The following is a 17,991-nucleotide window of genomic DNA, read 5'->3' as shown; positions in this document are numbered from 1 at the left end:
CGTTTCTTTTTACCATTTTGCTATGATAACCTCAACACCTAATAATTTTCATATTGTTCAGTATTGTTTATCCTGAAGGATCATATTACTGGGCTGTTTCCCATCGCTATGTGGTATATCCTTTTAGTCAAAGAGAACTGGGGAGGTGTGTTTCTGAAAAATCATAGTGGCAACAAGGTTAGACTTAAATCACATAAAAACTTAGTTTTCTGGGGAGATTCAGGTTTTCATGGCTTCAGCAAAAATTGCTGTAAAAGGTTGGCTGTTTTTGTGTATTCTATTTTGTAGTTATTTCCACATAATATACCCTCTTTTGTTTTTCCTCTAATATGTGAACCTGCTGTAAATATTTCTCACTATAACCTCTCTTCCACTTTCTCCCAGTTTCTAATTTGAATTTTTTTTTTAATGCCAGAAAAATCAGTTCAGCGCATCAGTTCTTTCAATCCATAAGCTTTGAAGTAGAATGCATTACTTGATCAGCAGGCCTAAGGAAGCAGTCTTTTTTGCATTAGTAATCTGATTATTGCAATAGAAATTTTGACTTTTGTGAAATGCCGGACAATGAGTTGTTTTCTTACTTTGAAACATTATATATAATATAATTCATTTCAGAGCTCCTGAAACAGCTATATTTATATTTTAACTAATTATCCTTCTGGTTGATTCTTGGCCTTTTAATCTAGTATGAGAGAGAGAGAAAATGAGAATGTTAATGGTGTGGCTTCTTTAATAAAGCCACAAGCTATAATGATGCTATCTCTAAGGCCTAGTAAACACTTAAGAATATGTTATAAAGTGAAACTTGCTTCCAAGGAAAGATAGACACACTCTTGCGTTTATTCCTAACTAGACAAATAACTTGCAGGCTTTCAGGTACAAGACCGTGATCATTGGTCTACCTACTTGTACCTACAGCTCTTTTGCTTTTTATTATATATTAAATATATATATATATAATATTTTATATATATATTAAATAACATGTTGGGCTGAACAAAAACATTTCCTAGAAAATGTAGTACAGAAATCACACTCCATGTAGGTACTATGGCATAAGAAAAAAGTCCTTAACACGGTTACCAGAACCTGCAGATATTCTCCCAAGAATTGCCAAGAAGCTCAGCTATAAAATTGCTGAAATACTAACTAATGAATCATCTGTTAATCTATTAGACTCCTTTACTGAAGTAAGGAAAGGTGGTAAGTAGCATGCTTAAGTAGTAATTTAAAATGACGCAAAGGGGGATGAAGGGAATTACAGGTTCCTATAACAGGCCAATTTGGAGAAAGAGAATATTGAACAGAGTTAGTAGGCATATGATACTCTGTTTGTAAAGAAGGAGATTGACTACAGCGTTCATAAAAGCAAATTATGTCTCGCAGCGAACCAACAGCACATGATGATGGGTGATCTGGTTAATACAGGACACTTACGTTTTCAAAAAATACTTGACAAGAATTCTTAGAAAAAGTTCTCAAAAATACTGTCAAGGCATGAGGAAGGAAAATGAATGCTGATGGTAACAACTATATAGAAGATAGGAAAGAAAACTGAGAATTAAATTGTCACCTTTGAATTTGCAGAATATCTTGTGGTAGCGAGTGACTAGGCAATAGAACTGGAGGTTTGAAAAGCAGTGTTGGTAAATGCCAGGTAATGCACACAGAGGAAGAATAGCTAATGATGTGGGCAGAGTAATTGTCTTCAGTACCACTCAGGAAGTATTTTACGTCATGGTGAATGACTTGCCGAAAATGTTAGCTCAAATCTTGCTGGCAGTTAAAAGGTAAATAGAAGGTTAGGACTTACTAGAAAAGGAATGAAGGAACAAAATTAGAAACACCATTATGGAGTTGTGCAAATCCACATATGCACATGCTGTGCATATTTATGGACATCCAGTTTCAGAAAGTATATATACTAGAACTAGAACAATACGGAAAAGGGTGACAAGATTGGGCGCATTTTAAGGAAGGAGGCACTAAATAGTCTAGGACTGTTCAGCTCAGGGGAGGGGGGAAAAAGTGAGGGATATAAGACGTTTACAAAACTATTGTTGAGGGGAGGCGAAGGTGAACAGGGAATTTACTTTCTTACAAAACAAATACCAGGTGACACCCAAAAAAATTACTAGTTACTGCTAGTCAAGAGAATTTCATTCTCTTATTGGACCTCACTGTTGCAAGATGTTGTTGGTACAAAAATATAAATGGATTCCAAAAAGAAGTTACATAACTTGAAGAAAAGATCCATCAAATGGTATTTTATTCCCACGATCGATTTCAACTTCAGGATGAAGAAATCCCTAAACAACTGTTTGTTAGAAACTGGAGGGTATATCAGGGGAAGTGTAATTCTTTACTTGCTCTGGTTTTTTTAATTTCCTTCAACATCTGCTCTTTGTCATTATTGGGGAAAGGATACAAGACTCTGCAGAGGATTGGTCTGACTATTACATTATTTGGTGCCTGCCTGGCCCTTGCAGCAGCGTAGGATCAAATGATAGAAATGCTCTTTAAAGTCCCCCCTCAGCCTGGGCTGCGGGTTCTCCTCTGTGTTCCAGCACATGTTTTCTCATCTTCCAGAAGTGGATGAATTTCACAGATTGAGCAAGCGAGCAAAACTGACTGGCATCTTTCAAGCGAGTCAGTTGCTTACAACTGCTTTTACCCTTGTCTGAAGGGGACTGCCATGCATTTCTGTTAAGTGTTCTCTGTTTCAAATGAACTTTCTTCCTCGCTGTCTCTGACAAACAGAACATGCTAATTTGGGAGTGCAGCCAGCAAAATGTTTGTAGCTCATTTCAGTGTTAGTTTATGGATCTATAACTCAAGACAGTACATCTCCGTTTTTACATCGTGGCAGTTTAGGGTAAACTGAAAGTCTACAGATAAATAGAGTTATTGTATAACACCTAGGGCTGCTTTCCACTATATCAAATGGAACATAAGAAAGTAGACTATAAGAAGGATATCAGCAAGTTCCTGGTTGAAATTATATGCAAACTTTAGTTGGAGTCATTGAAGTTAGGGCATATTAAAATGCAAATATTGACACTACAGCTACTCAGTCAGAGGAATCTAGGAAGAAACATGATACTGAATTCTCTTGGGCCTGCATGGCTGCTCTGGTAATCTGTGGTTTGTTTATTTATTTATTTTTCTTCCCTTCCCCTTGCCTCTCTCCCCCCCTCCCCCCAGCATAAGGGAGAAGTCCTTGTTCAGTAAAGTGAAAGCAACAGAGCTTTTCAAAGAAAGGTTTCTAGAATTTATTATGAACATTACTTATTCTGTCATAGAGATTCTACCTCAGCTAGTTGTATTTATTATTATTTCTAATAAGGCTGGTTTGGGATGAATACCTAGCTTATAAAGAAAGAATAAATCCATAGTGGATTAATATTTGGTAAATAAACAGCTAGAAACCATGTCTAATGTGAGAAGCATAATGTAACTTTAGTAAGAAATGCCATAGAGTTCATCTAAAATAAATTGTTATGCTGCTCTTGTCACAGAAGTAATTGTGGGTGGATTATTTGTGTTGTAGCTGCAGTGTGTCGTAGAGGTTGAGGCATCCAAGGTCAGTTCGTGCAGACCCATTTAGGTCTGATAGGTTTTATTAGCCGGAGCACAGCTGAAGACAAACCAGTAAGTTCTGCTGGAGCCAGGTCATCTGTGGGCTATGTTTAGGACTGATACAGGCTTGGAGCTGAGAGAGGTCGCCAGGTTGGGGTTAGGCTTCCAGTTCAGGTCAGCAGGGGCTAAAGAGTAAGGGAGAGTGCGGAAGAGCATGCAGAGCTGATCATGGCTGGCAGAGGCCACGAGCGATGCTTAGGTGCAGAGGTGATGGGAATTCCTGAGTCAGTGTTAATTTTTTGAAGCAACAGTAGCTGAGAACAGTGGATTTAAGACTGCTTTTGAAAACTGCCAGCCTAGTTTTCGATTAGGCAGAGGGCTTTAGACTGTGGTTAGAGGTCAAGTAAGAAAGACTGTATCCTGTCCTGCCGTAGGGCTGGGTTCACAGAAATCTAGTAGAATGGGTCCATTGCTTGTACAGTCTGAGCCAGCTGTTTAAGGTTATATCTAGGCTGAGCTGTGTGCAGAGACCTGCTCTGTAGCTTCGAGGCTTAAGCCAGTTCTGTGCATCTGCATGGCGTTGCACTGGAGCTCATAGACTTTCCAGGAGTGAGACCATGATGCAGAGATGCTTCAATTGCCAAATTATTCATGTTGAGTTTTGATCTTGTTTATGTTCCCTCTTGTTCTGAGTAACATAAAATTGACTGTGTCTTGAGTCCTCTGGCAGAGTGTGGCTAGTGTGGCTAACATCTGTCATACCTGGTTTGATCTCCATTTCTCGTTGCAGGGAGAACATATACAGTTGAACATTTGATGAGGCTTACGTATTTGAATGTATCAGCTTTGATAACGTTAATTAGTGAAGGTAAAATTGCACCTGGAATTGTTACTACGAGAGTTTGTTTTTCAAACTAAGTTGGAGTTGTAAGGTTCACCATAAAAGCTCCTACAAATAGATGCAAAAGTTGCATGTTTTTAATACCGTTGTAAAGAAAACGGACTTGTCAGAAGCAGCTTATCAAAATAGTACCTAATAAAATATTTAGTACTGTTTTCTGAATGCTTTTTTAGGATTGGCAAGTTTATCACAGGAGGTCCAAACTTGGATTGGTTCTTGACTTACTATAAAACATAATATTCCTGCTTTTTATATAGTAGATTGACACATCTGTCCATAAAACCAATGGAACTCAAATTCCTGATGAATAAACCATACACACTACTAACTTTTGACTTGCCCTATGTTTATATTGTGCTGAAAAATGCTTCAGTAATATCAGAAGAATTCATCTTCCTGCGACCTGTGTGAAAATGAGTACTTGTACACACAAAAAAGTAAAAAATTGTCTTAAAGAAAATGCTTTGTTGATAGACTTGTTAGCACAAGTTCTCAAAGTAGCTAACATTGAATGGAATAATATAAGAATGTCATGATAAAATTACTGTAGACTAAATATGAACTTTCAAGGAAATTATCTATAAAATACTGGTCTATATAAAAAGTATAAGCTATAGACAGAGGAACAGATGGTATTTTTGCTCTGGCCTATATAGAGCTGCAGTTCTCTGAAAATATCTTTAGAAGTGAGTGAGAATTAGGGGAAAATAACTTCAGTATCATTCTAAATGCTGTCTGTTAACCAGATGGTGAAACTGCTGAGGCATGTTCTGCTGACTCCTTGCTCCTGAAGCAGTCAGCAGGGGTGAGGGTCCTGCAGAAACACATCTTGCATAATAACCATCTATCTGATAGTAGGTATTTTCTCTAGTTTGAAAATGCAGATAGGTTCCTGTATCTCAGTAGCTGTCAACCGTATCATTGCCAGTTTGATCATAAACGACAATTAAAAAGAAATGCCTACGTTTGATAAAAATTCTCCCTTCACCATCCTTCTCTTCCCCCTTAAAAATACAGGAAACTGGGACCTGAACGCATTCCGTGGAAGAGGGTATTTATTGCTTCTCACAATAGAGAAAACTATTTTTTAGAATCCATGTATTTGGAAAGATCTTAACTTGATGTGATAATTCAGTTTTGCTTTTCTGAAACTTTTATTTTCCTGTGATGAATAGCGTATGCTGACAGTACTTTATGGAAGAAAAGAAGCTCAACTTTTTTGATTTAAAGTTTGAGAGCCAAATAATATACCCAGTGCAGCATGAAAAGAAAAATACTTGAATTTGCTAGTGTAACTCATGAAAGTCTTTTTTTCTTTCTTTTTTTATTTTTCATTCTCATCAAGCTTGTAACTAACATTGATGTTTGGGTGTTTAAGCAAGAAGAATGTTGGTTTTATAAGGGATCTATTGAGCGCTTGTTTTCTTAAGCAGCGATAGTCCGGATCACTGTTTGTTTTTTCAATTTGAATTGATATTTTATGTTCCCTCCAATAAAAGCTGTATGTTTTCTCATTTTCCCATACAGCTGTAGATTTCTGTGTGAAGAGCAACTTCATGTACAACTAGCTGTCTGTTATATTAAGAAAAGCCTGGGAAATATACTTAAGTTGTACCCAGCGTACTAACACCAAAAACATTATTTTGTCACAGAAGTTGGTAGAGAAAATGTTATTTTAACACCTTGGGCTTATACAAGAGGTGTTTTTAATGGTACTGTGACGAATCTAGCGATTAAGAAAGGCATTAAATTCTTAATTTTCTTTAAAACTGATAGATTATGGGTAAGGTTTGAAGTAATGCCTTTAAATGAGTGACTAAGATAAGCATGTGGATTAGTAGTTTAAAATCTATTTCCAATTTCTGGTGGGAAATGCAAAAAAGTTTCAAAAACTTAACTGTTAAGGCTTATTAAGTACAAATTCATAAAATAGATGAGAATGAGTTTTTGATTTCAAGTATGTCTGCATGACTTTTTTAAATGGTTTTCCTCACTGAGCACTCACTTTGGCATTGCACTAGTTCTTTAAATGTATTGTATACAGCAGCTGTCTCCCTCTCACATGTTTTTAATAACTTTCTATAGACTAAACCACGGGATCAGTAATATAAAAGGCCTCTTTGTTAGTGTATTATATCATTAATTGAGGTTTATACACTTCTGCTTTAGCGAGCAGAAAGTTTGAGTTCTCTGGCTGTCAAGAAATCAGAAGTTCACAGCAAGAACTGACCCACTTGTCTTTTCTGGAAAAGCTGGGATGCCTGCTCTCATGAAACAGAGACCCAAACAGTTCAAACTCTGCTGGCATTTAATTGTTAATGTATGTGATGCCTGCTTCCAAGCTGCTTTGGCACTTCTTTGAAGCCAGTTAGTCGGCTTGTCATAGTGCAGCGCATTGCTAAAGAGCATTCTTGCTATCTGATCTACGTATTAGTAGTCTGGAGGTCAACAAAAATCTCCACTAGAGGATTTTGCTTTCTGGCTGGAGGAGAAAGTACTGTTAAAGGTTGGTTATCGAGACTAGCTCTGCTAAAAATAGCAGGAGAGACAGCAATAATAATAAAGTGAATAACAGGAGCCCGTGCGAAGATAATGCTGGTAACAAACACAATGTTCTGAGGTTTTCTAAAACGCAGCAGACTTTTGTCCCACATTCCAGTAATTTATTTGAAAGGCATGTTCCACTTGAGGGTTGCCAAGAACTTCACAAATACTAAGCCTTTTAACATGTCTAAGGTATGTGCTGTGCCATTTTAAAAACAATTTCATAGGCAAAAATGATAGCTATATTTTTTCCAGAAGCTTGTGGTCTTTAATGATGCTGAGTTTTCCTTCGGTAGTTCAGGGAAACTTCAGGCACTTCAGGTATGAAAGCTATTGTAGTTTTTTTTATCCCAGACCAGTTTGTGAACTAAAAGTGCTTTTGTTCTCGAGTCTAAATACAAGGTGCACATAATTTTAAATTGAACTTACTGTATGAAGTATCTGTAGATTTCCAGCACGTTGTCATCTATGATAAGCTCTGAAGTCCAATTCCAAATTATGCTTTTTGGAACTGTAAAAATTTCAGAGCTTTATGATAACGTTGTCAATTAACTTTGTACAGATGGAAGGCAGTGTTTCTCTGTGTACATGTACAATCTAAAGATGAAAGTGGCAAACTTAGACAACAGACCTAAAGAATAAGGGTACCACGGTTAAGGGAGGAAGAACTGTTTGAAAAAATACCTATATCCTTAAAGTCGGAGATGTTAAAATGGAGTATGCTGTCAATGAGACAGAATGATTGAGTAGAGTTGGAAGGGGGTTTTATTACCCTGAAACTTTGGGCTTGAAAATTAAAAAGAAAGAATACTGCTAAAAGACAGGTAAAACACCCAGCTGTGTGCTGGGGTAAGGGAATACATTTCAGTGAGATGCAGACTGGTAATGGAAGCGTTATGGAAGAAGGTCATCAAAATCTTCAAGTGATGAGTTTGAGTAAAAAGTTTGTGGTACACCAACAGACTTAGGAAAGAGCAAGTTATTGAATCTTTTGCTGGCTGTAAAAATCAGGAAGACTAGAAATCTGGAGGCTGCACAGGCTATGCTGTTAAAGACTGACAGCTCTCTAATGTTGCCTATGCAAAAATGTATAGTCTTGTTACACTGGAGATTTTTGAAAAATGCCATAGGTTCATCCATACCTTTTTAAAATGTGATGTCCTCTCGACTTTAGCTATATTTCTGCACACTGGCAGTGATGTGTCTTCTTGTTAAATGACCTGTACCATATATTTTCCTGCTTTTGTGAAGGTTTGTAAAGGCTTTTTTCAAACCGTAAGTGAAATTGAAACAACTCGATGTAGACTGCACTAGTCCTGGAAGAGCTCAAGTAAAGTATTTTGCCTGTTGGCAGTGACTATTGGCAAATACTGAAATTGCCTTAGTTACTTAATGTAGACTATTTAAAATCTGAATTTCTTTGGCAGGCAAAAATTAATGATAAAAAGTATACTGTACAATGTTACTATGTATTATCAGTCACTAGCTTGAAACTGCACAGGGTAGATTGGAGAGAGCCAGTTGTGAAGTTGCTGCATTTGTAGTCTGTTCATAATTAATACCTTTGAAAAGTCTAGACGTCCTAAGTAAGGACAGAACCTTTTAGATTTTAGCTGCTAAAATTAAACTTTGTGCAGAGAGTGTAGGTCAACGGTACTTTTCAGAGGCATAACTTAAATTTTAGCCTATTTTCAAATGTCAGCAGGCATGTTGGGGCAGGGGTGTGTGTGCCAGATTTCAAGTTTTTGCTGCCAAGCATGGGACTGCTGGAATAACTGCAAATTCCAAAGAACTTATCAGAGAAGAAACTTGTTTGTTGCTTAGTCTTACTTTTCACAATAGCTATGCTATTTTCAGTATTTCAAAATTTTCACTAAAGGCCTAAGATGTCTACCTAGGCTTATGGAAATTGTCAGGCAGTCTTAATAAGAAGGTCTGTAAACATTATTCAGATTAACGTGTAATTGTTTATTTGCTTAAACATATACAGAGATAACTATTTTACTGAAACAGCTAAGGGGAATGTCTCTATTTTTTGCCCTTTAAAACAGTGTTTCTGTTAGAGATACTGAGGATCTCAGTCCTGACACTGAACAACTCTCTCTTGTTTGACTATCACTAGTCCATATGATTTAAAAAAAAAAAAGGCGGGGGGCAGGGAGAGAGGGAGTTGGTTAAATGCCTTTTTTTTTTTAATTTTGAAGAAAACATAGTTGTCAAAGACTGAGTATTGCGTTCATCAACTTGGTCTGGTCAGAACAAGTTTTATTATCTGTAATTTAGTGTATCTTCAAATTCTTAGAAAACGTTTATGTGTTATTGGGGTTGGGAACAACCTTTTTAAAATACTTTGGAACTTTAAATGTCTCGTGATTTTATTTTTTGTTGTTTTTTCCCTAGACTCGAGATGACTTTCTTGGGCAAGTGGATATTCCTCTTCATCAGTTACCGGTTTGTGTGTGTGTGTGTGTGTGTGTGTGTATATGTTTTTTAAGACTGTGAAAAGGAAAAGTGATTCTGTATGAAACTGCATTACAGTCACCTAAGGAAGTGAACCATACTGATCTAAGTGGTAAATTCTCCTGCTCTTGTCTTTTTTTAGTGCTGGTATTTATCAAAAATAAAATAATGTAGTTTACCTTGCATTTAGATATTACTTTCTTCTGATAGAGGAGTTAGGAGTGCTTTTAGCTTCCTCAGGAATAAAGATACAAGGTTTGAAATAGTCTTAAAGACAAAAAGAGATTGTAATTATTGTCATATTCCTTAACACACTCTAGTTTTAGTTGTTTAAAATAGTTAACCAAATTTGCTTTTAATATCCCTTATTCGCATAAACCAATACAGAAAAGTGCAAGTGGGGAAATGAAACCAGTATTGCTGTGTACATTTTTTAGTTTTGTTTCTGCAAGGCATGTTGTTAGTTTTAAAGGAAGATTGCCAAGAACATTAAAATAAGTAAGCTTTTTCATTTTCTTCTGAGCTCTCAAAACATTAGAGAATACTAACAGGTGTATCAGCAACTATTTTAAATATAGGAAAACAACTATGGCAAAACCTTTCCAAGAGCAGTTGTTCTGCTGTTTCATTCTGAGATCATGTCTGCTAGGAGTAGTGATAGTATGTTTTACATTTCCCACTGGAACTGGGATGTGAGATGTCCCACTTGCTCCGCTCCCTTGGTCAGGTAGGTTGGAAAGACTGGTGGAAATGCCCTTTATGGCAAAGCCAGCTGTGGTCTGTGTCTTGTTTTGCTTCGTTATGCAAACACGAACTGTTCGTAACTGAGAAGAGCTGGTAATCAGGAATATGTGAGAAGGATAAGTAATCTATAAAGTAAGATAGTTGATGAATATTTATCTAGTCTTTACAAAAACAAAATGTGTTGGTCCAAGTCTAATCTGGTATTGAATCTAAAGCAACTCTCACTTTTGAAAAGTCAGAAAAATAGCATAAAACTGAGAGTAAGGAGATATTTCTTTTTTTTCTTTTTTTAAACCGTGGATGATCCCAGAATCAGTCAGGAACGTATTTATCTCAGCCTTAAGAGTTCTAAATATATTTTACAAATGTAGAATCTAATTTTGCAGGTATTTCAGTCTGACACATGTGTTACTGTTACAGGACTGAAGAGCTGCATTTTAATTCAGTGAAGATTGAGCATTTCAACTTGAGTGTAATATCTCTTTGTTGTATTGGCTAGAACTTACTGTGAAAAGCTTGAAACAAAGGAGTACATTTTTCTTTCCGAAATGCAATGCAATGCAGTAAAATTTAATTGGCTTAATTTTCTGTTTTATGACATGTTAGGACTTTATCGTAAAAAGGCCTAACAGTGCCAAATAAAATTGTAGAATTTCTAATTTAATGAGTTAGACTCCCCTCAGATACTGGGATTTTTTATTTCTTTTTAATCAAAAATCTTGACACACAATAGACATTTTTGAAAATAATATTAAGGAATTGGCTCAGCCTTCAAAGGATAGCTTCCTGTAACAGTGTTCTTAATTAATGGGCCTGCAAATATAGCAAATGCAATTTTTCCCTCTTATTATACACTACCTTTATGAATTGCTAAAGTATATTAATTAACAAGGGTTCTGAATTTACTAACAGCTGGAAAAGAAAAATCCATTTTGACATAAAACTCTCAATCAAGATTTACAAATGTTCCTAAACATACAGTATTGTAAAAATTAAATATTTTTGTGAGAGTTGCAGAACAGACATCAGGTGCAATAAATATATATGTTAACAGCATTTTTTAATGGTCATATTTAAAGAATTCTTTTGCCACATTTCTGTATCTGCCTCTGGGATATATATTTATAAATGATGTCTGTTTACCTGTGTGTTTCTTTTTGTTGGTCAACTTCTCTTCTGTGCATCAGAGCAAAGACAAATATGTTCTCAGAATGAATTCCTTGCTCTTCTGGGATTTTTAGCCCTAGAGGTAGAAACCAGTTTTTGTGTCTGTTCTGTACAAATATATTTGAGAAATACTGAGGGAGGAAGGAGTTATGGTAAAATTTTTAAACGTGAAAACTGAGAAACTGTTTCTCGATTCCAGGCTAAGCAGTCATCTTTTTCTGTGCTTTAGAAATTGTAATACATAGAATGAAAGGTGAAGTTTTTTTTCCTTGGACCTGGGAATTAGCTTTATTACTAAAACTAAAGCTGGTATCTTATTGCTATTACTGTGCACAAACCTATAATTTAAATTTTAAAAATGTTCTATAGACTTCAAAGAAAATGTATTTCAAAGAAAACTAATCTAAAATCTCTGTTAATTTTTTAAATGCAAATGTTTGGTGGTACACACTTTTCTTGAGGGGGGGGGAAAATGAAAAAAATTGTCTTATTCCAGACAGAAAATCCCAGTATGGAGAGACCATATACATTTAAGGATTTTGTTCTTCATCCAAGAAGGTTAGTAAATGCCATGTAATAATTCTGTCTTTCATAGCTACACAGTGCTATTATGCAAGTACTTCTTTTTTGTTTATATTTTCATGTTTTCATCAAAGGAGTTTAAGTATGAGTGGAATAAGATATTAATGGTTCTTTTAAAGAGTCAGCATTTGTTTAAATACTTGAAGATTATTTATTAAGAGCGAGCAATTTTTTTCCAACCAAGACAGAATTCATATAACCTCATCTGAACAATTTACTCTTCACTCAATAGTGAAATTAGTGACCAGTGCTATGCCATACTTCATTTATCCCTTTTCAACTTTAAGTTGTATCCTGCCTTCCTTTAAAAGAAGTCTGTCTTTTGTTTGCCTGTTTCACATAAGCAGTTTCATTTGACCTTAATTATAAATATAACAAAACTTAAATTTAAAAGCTGCATGTATTTAAGAAGGTCTGTATTAAGGAAACAAGGAATTTTAAATGATATGTAATACTTTGACACTGATATTAGTGTTGCATGTTTTATTTCCATTTTTAAAACATAGGTTCTTAACCTAAATCTGAGTGATACTTTACTAGGCGTAGCAATTTTTGTTAGAAACAAAATACAGAAAATTCACGTCAACTCTTTTCAGAGAAAATATTCCAATTTGGAAATAACAGCAGAAGATAAGAGGTCTATAGATCTTTCTCAGCCACGTAGTAGAAAAAGTATCTTAAAGTATATTATGTTTCTAGGTTTCCAATTTTTATCAGATTAAGGATATTAACAGATTTAATGACTGTTGAATTTCATTTTTTTCTCCTTTTTCCCCAAATTCAACATATCCTATCCTATAAGTGAATGAAAAATACATATTTATTTATCTCTACGTATATTACCTTCAATTGCTGTTTACGTTAGACAAGGATCTGATCTCTTCTTGTAACTTCTTCCACCTGAATTTGGCAGTGCTTTGTAGTAAGAGATACCGCTACAGGTTCAGGCACTCTTCTGCAATTAAAACTTTCTAATAACCTCCAAATATCATCTAGATTCTTTACTGTTATTGATGTGTGTACATTTACTTGCACTGGAATATTAAGACTGAAGGTATTACCTTCTTAATAATTCAGCACCAGTAAGAAATTCTAGCATTTTTAATACATTGAAATGAATTGCTTTAAAGACTGTTTTGGCAAGTAAGGTAGTAGGTTACTTCCCTTTTTTTAAAAAAAGGAATGCAGTTTTTTTCTAAAACCATTTGAACTGACATGTTCATAGTCTGATATGAAACATTTCCCTGGCAATCAGATAATCTAATTCACTTTTGCCACATGAAAAAAGCAAAGCAGTAGACCTTAATGGTTTTTTGGTTGGCTGATTTGGGATTTTTGATGGAGTTTGTGTGTGTGTGTGTGTGTGTGTGTGTGTGTGTGTGTGTGTGTGTGTGTTTGTTCCTCTTTTTAGAAGGGGATAGATACGTGTTCAGTTAACTTACCAGAGATATTTTCTTGACTGTGACTATCAGTATGAAAAAGAAAATAAGACAGATGAGATAATTTGGCTGATTTCTTTACCAAACAAATACACTAAATTAAATTGCTATGGGAAAATCTTATATTTAGGCTTCTAGCAATGCATTAAGCTAAATTCTGAGAGAGGCAGAAGTTGTAGTATGTAAGCTTGCTGTAACTTAGGGTTTTTGGAAAAGTAGTTCTGCAGGTGAAAATAGTGCTTAATAGGCTGTCTGCACACAATCAAATTCTTTTTATAATTATGTAGTTTAAGTTGTCACTGTTCTTCTCTTCATTCTGTATTTTTATGCATCGGATACTAGGGAAGCTGTCAGGAGAGGCAAATGGAAAGAAAAGTTTCCAGTTGAGTTAAGTAATATCCAATGGTGTTTTTGAAAGTCTGAAAACTCAATGCCACTACAGAGCTTCATTAATTAAAACTGTCAAAAGTCAAGTTTAAGTGTTGAGAAAATTCAGAATACTCTTCCAGCCAAGCTTTTACAGCTATGTTATTTCCCAATACCAATTAGAAAACATCTGGTTTTAACAAGAAACCCTTTTCTTTAACACTTAACATACAGTTCATTGAGGAAAAATGAACTTTTCGTGAGCTGATTACATATATAATAAGTCTTTAGATATTTTTCAAAATGTTGTTGCTATCTGTTTTAGTTGTGCTGTGGATCTTTTCCTAAGCTATTTAGCATTTTTAATAATGATAGGATTTTGTGGTGATAACAGGAAAAAGAGGTCTATTCTGATCTCATGCTTTAGAGGATTTACCGCTGTTTATCAGTACAACTAAGCAAGATTCCTAATTAAGCAACCGAGTCTTTAGATCAGCTTTGCACCTATTAAAAAATTTCAAGGTTATTTTGAAGACACTTGATCTAGAAAATATAAAGCCCAACGTCTCGCAGCATATTTTAATTATGTTATTTGTTAGCTTGTAATACCTTCTGTAGATATTTCAGATGGAGACAAAATTATATGCTTCTAAAAAGAACTGCTGGTTTGACTAAAAACATCAGGTATCTTTCACGCGTGCACGGTAACATTTTGTTTTCTCTTCTGCAGCCATAAATCAAGAGTTAAAGGCCACCTTAGATTAAAAATGACTTACTTACCTAAGAACAGTGGGTCTGAAGAAGAAGCCACAGAACAGGCCGAAGAATTGGAGGTGGGAAAAGATGTATTTATTGCTGAAAAACCTAGGAGGTGCTTGGTCTTTAACTATTAAGGCTAGTTAACATAAAGATGAGTGTTAGAAATCACTGATCTGTAAACAGTGTTTTAGAAATATGGCAAGTCAGTATCAAAACAAAACCAAAAGCCTAATGTACATTTTCTTATTTTTAGTTATATTGGGAAGGCCTGTCCTTTAGTTAGAAAAATACTGCTCCAGAACTATTTTGCATTCTTATAATTTTATAGAAGATAGAAACAAACCAATTAAAACTTATATGTAACTTTTAGGAGTTTAGAACTAATGGAAATAAAATTTCTCAGTATTTTTACTGCTTTTTAACATCGCTAAACCCTGCCAGCCAGACACTGACACTTCGCTATTTTTAGAATTTCAATTTTCTCCAATTACATTTGTAATCTTTAGTAAGCACATCCAGTTTATAGCAATGGATCTTTTTTCAACACCTTAAACAACTCTTATCAGTTGTATCATTTTTGCTGTATCTAACTTTGTTACAAAATGGTAGGCTCATCAGACGAATGCATTTACAGCAAATGTATGAAATTAATTTTTTAAAATCTATTCTATTAAATCTATCTACTGTTCATACTCTGGAACTAAAGGAAATAACTTTCTATGCTAATATGTTTAAGGACCTTGAGTTAAAAAAAAAACAAAAACAAAACAAAACAAAACAAAGATTTCTGCATGCATCACTTACTGTCTTGTCTTGTCTCTTGAGAAACACACTATAAATTCCAAAAGTAAAACTGTGTCTACATTGCATTCTCTCATCATTACCATGAAAGAACTGGATTTCATGTGACGCTAGAATGTGATTCCACAGTATTTCAAACCATCTAAGTCAGGGCTGTTGCCCATCTTATCCTTTTGTTGAACAAGTTTTACTACTTGTGCAGCTGGGCTCCAGCTCAAGTAGCTGAGCAGGCTGAAAATTGTCCATGAAAAAGTTGGTTCGTTTTTCCTAGCCTAGCTTCTTGAATGAGCTCTTGCATAGTCACAGAAGTACCACCACTGGCACAAAAATACTGCTGGGACTATACTTCTGAAACAGGTGGAGGAAAGTGGGCAGCTCCAACTTAATTCATTTTGTAGTCTGTTGGCTTAAGATATAATGGAACTTCACCTTAAAAAGGTGTTGGCCTAATAAGTTGATGCACTTTTCCGACTTTGGTAATTTTAATTCAAGATGGTTAATATTATATCTCTTAGCCTGGGTGGATTATACTGGACCAACCAGATGCTGCTAGCCAGCCACAACAGCAGCAGCAGGAATCTCCTCCACTGCCTCCAGGCTGGGAAGAAAGACAGGACATCCTTGGCAGGACCTACTATGTCAATCATGAATTCCGAAGAACACAATGGAAAAGACCAACTGCTCAGTATGTCTTTTGGCCTGAAAATTCAGATGTTATATTAATTGCCAGTTCACTCTAAATGTGTTGAAAGCGAGAACTAGAAAGTAAACAGGTTGGGATTTGGTAGTAGAGCTTTCCCAGTTTTAATGTTCAAGCCCATATTTAATGGTCACTGACTAGTGGTCAATTTAACTGCACAGTTCTCTTCCTGTTCTCTAGAAGATGTATGTTCAAATGAAAACTGGTTCCAGATGTAAGAGTTGATAATTGTAGTAATGGAAAGGAAGTTATTTTTTCAGTTCAAGGATTGGTTCCTCCTTCCCAGCAGTGACTGCATGAAATTATCTGTCTTATTATTTTCAGCTTTTGTCCTTTAGCATCTGAGTTGCAAAAACTATCTGGTTCTTTAATCTGACATATGATTCCTACTGTCATGGATGCTTATTCTTTTTAATTGGTGTACATTAATTTTATAGCTTATGACTGCTGCTTCTTCTGCCAAAATGAATATAATGCATGTTTTGGGGCTTTTTTCTTTTTTAATAGGGACAACATAGCTGTTGCAGATATTGGTAACATTCAGTTGGAGGCCCAACATGCATTCACCCATCGGCGACAGATATCGGAGGATACAGAAAATCTAGACAACAGAGATTCCCCTGAGGTAAAAACAGTACTGAAATGTTTCTGAAATGAAAAAAACTTTTGCCTCCAGTTAAAAAAGCTTGTTTTAAATATTTGTAACTTGGAACTAATTTTTAAAATATTTATTTCACTATTTTCTTTTTAAAGAGCTGGGAAATTATAACAGAAGATGAGGCAACAATGTACAGCAATCAAAACCTTCAAATACTTCTCCCACAGAGTAATTGTGATATACAGACTCATCTTGCAGAAGAACTGAACACCAGACTTACTACTTCTGGAAGTTCAGCTACTGGCCAGTCGGCAGTCTACACTGTAAATTATTTTTCTTATTGTTTTAACATACAGAGATATTTAGAATATTTTACCCCAAATGTTACTGCAGTTAGAATTAGATGCATAAGTAGTGTGTGTTAACTCTGTTCATAATTTCATCTCAAATGCAAAGAATTTAAGAAGGTTTTGTACTATAGAATTCCCCTCTAAGCAAACATTTTTATTCTTCCCCACTTTGCTTATATAGAAGAGGAATTTTTCCCTGAGACTATAACAGATTTGCATTAACCGTTTTTTTGATCTGTAAATCTACCTTTTATTCTAGATATAACACTGTATGAATGTCCTGATGACAAGTACAGCTGAAGGAAATGTCTATGATTATCCTGAAAATGTATTTATTTCTAAAGGAATAATGCCATATTGATATTTTCTTTCTGCTCGGACAAGCTCTAAGATAACTAATTTTTCAATGTGAATAAAGTTTAGATAGGGATGAGGTTTTATGATTGGGCTGAGTAAACCTGATGACTTCATAGCATTGAAAGAAGGGGTCTCACTCATATGGTTCCACAGCCTTTCATCAACTGTGACACTTGTCTGACCTCTTAGTGAGTCTGTTCAGCTTGCTAGCCGAGCAGAAAACTATTACCTCTCCTTGCCCTCTGTTTTCTGCTGATTTAGCAAGTTGAAACAGCACCCTGGTCGCCTTTGCCAGTACGACAAATGCCATATTGGCAAAGGGGAAGCGGCAGGAGTACATAGCCAGCAGTGAGACTTCTCTTTTTGGTGCAGCAAGCAATTAAGTAAGCTCAGCTGTCTTGTGAAACCTGACCTTCACAAACAGCCTTGTTACTTGATATATATCTTGAGAAATCCACTCTCCATTGAGGAAAGCCTATACAGAGAAATAAGGTGACCCAGACCATCTGATCCTTAAGATTTGGGTATTTAAATGAAGCCTTTAGCTTTTATGATGTTGAGAATGCCATTCCAAATGCGAGTTGAAAGTATATTGTTTATGTTTTTGAGTTTGTAGATAGTCATCTCCAATGTTGCTGGAAACA

The 17,991-nt window shown here is 35.4% G+C and overlaps 1 protein-coding gene across 6 annotated transcripts in view; it reads left to right on the top strand.

Annotated features, from left to right (window-relative positions):
* The window catches only part of NEDD4 (NEDD4 E3 ubiquitin protein ligase), a 68,844-nt gene that overhangs the window by 31,261 nt on the left and 19,592 nt on the right, over positions 1-17,991 (top strand). For all 6 annotated transcript variants that reach the window (XR_010390779.1, XM_064517407.1, XM_026113366.2 and 3 more), the window contains 6 exons: positions 9,425-9,475; positions 11,892-11,953; positions 14,513-14,615; positions 15,858-16,027; positions 16,550-16,667; positions 16,796-16,963. Coding sequence is in view for 5 of the 6 variants with exons in the window: in XM_064517407.1 (XP_064373477.1) it covers positions 9,425-9,475; positions 11,892-11,953; positions 14,513-14,615; positions 15,858-16,027; positions 16,550-16,667; positions 16,796-16,963 (672 nt within the window). In the remaining variant the exon portion in view is untranslated. The remainder of the gene's footprint in view (positions 1-9,424; positions 9,476-11,891; positions 11,954-14,512; positions 14,616-15,857; positions 16,028-16,549; positions 16,668-16,795; positions 16,964-17,991) is intronic.

The sequence above is a fragment of the Dromaius novaehollandiae genome, chromosome 10 (assembly GCF_036370855.1).
Source record: "Dromaius novaehollandiae isolate bDroNov1 chromosome 10, bDroNov1.hap1, whole genome shotgun sequence".
In the NCBI taxonomy this organism is placed as follows: Eukaryota; Metazoa; Chordata; class Aves; order Casuariiformes; family Dromaiidae; genus Dromaius; species Dromaius novaehollandiae.
This window is presented reverse-complemented; position numbering and strand designations above follow the sequence as displayed.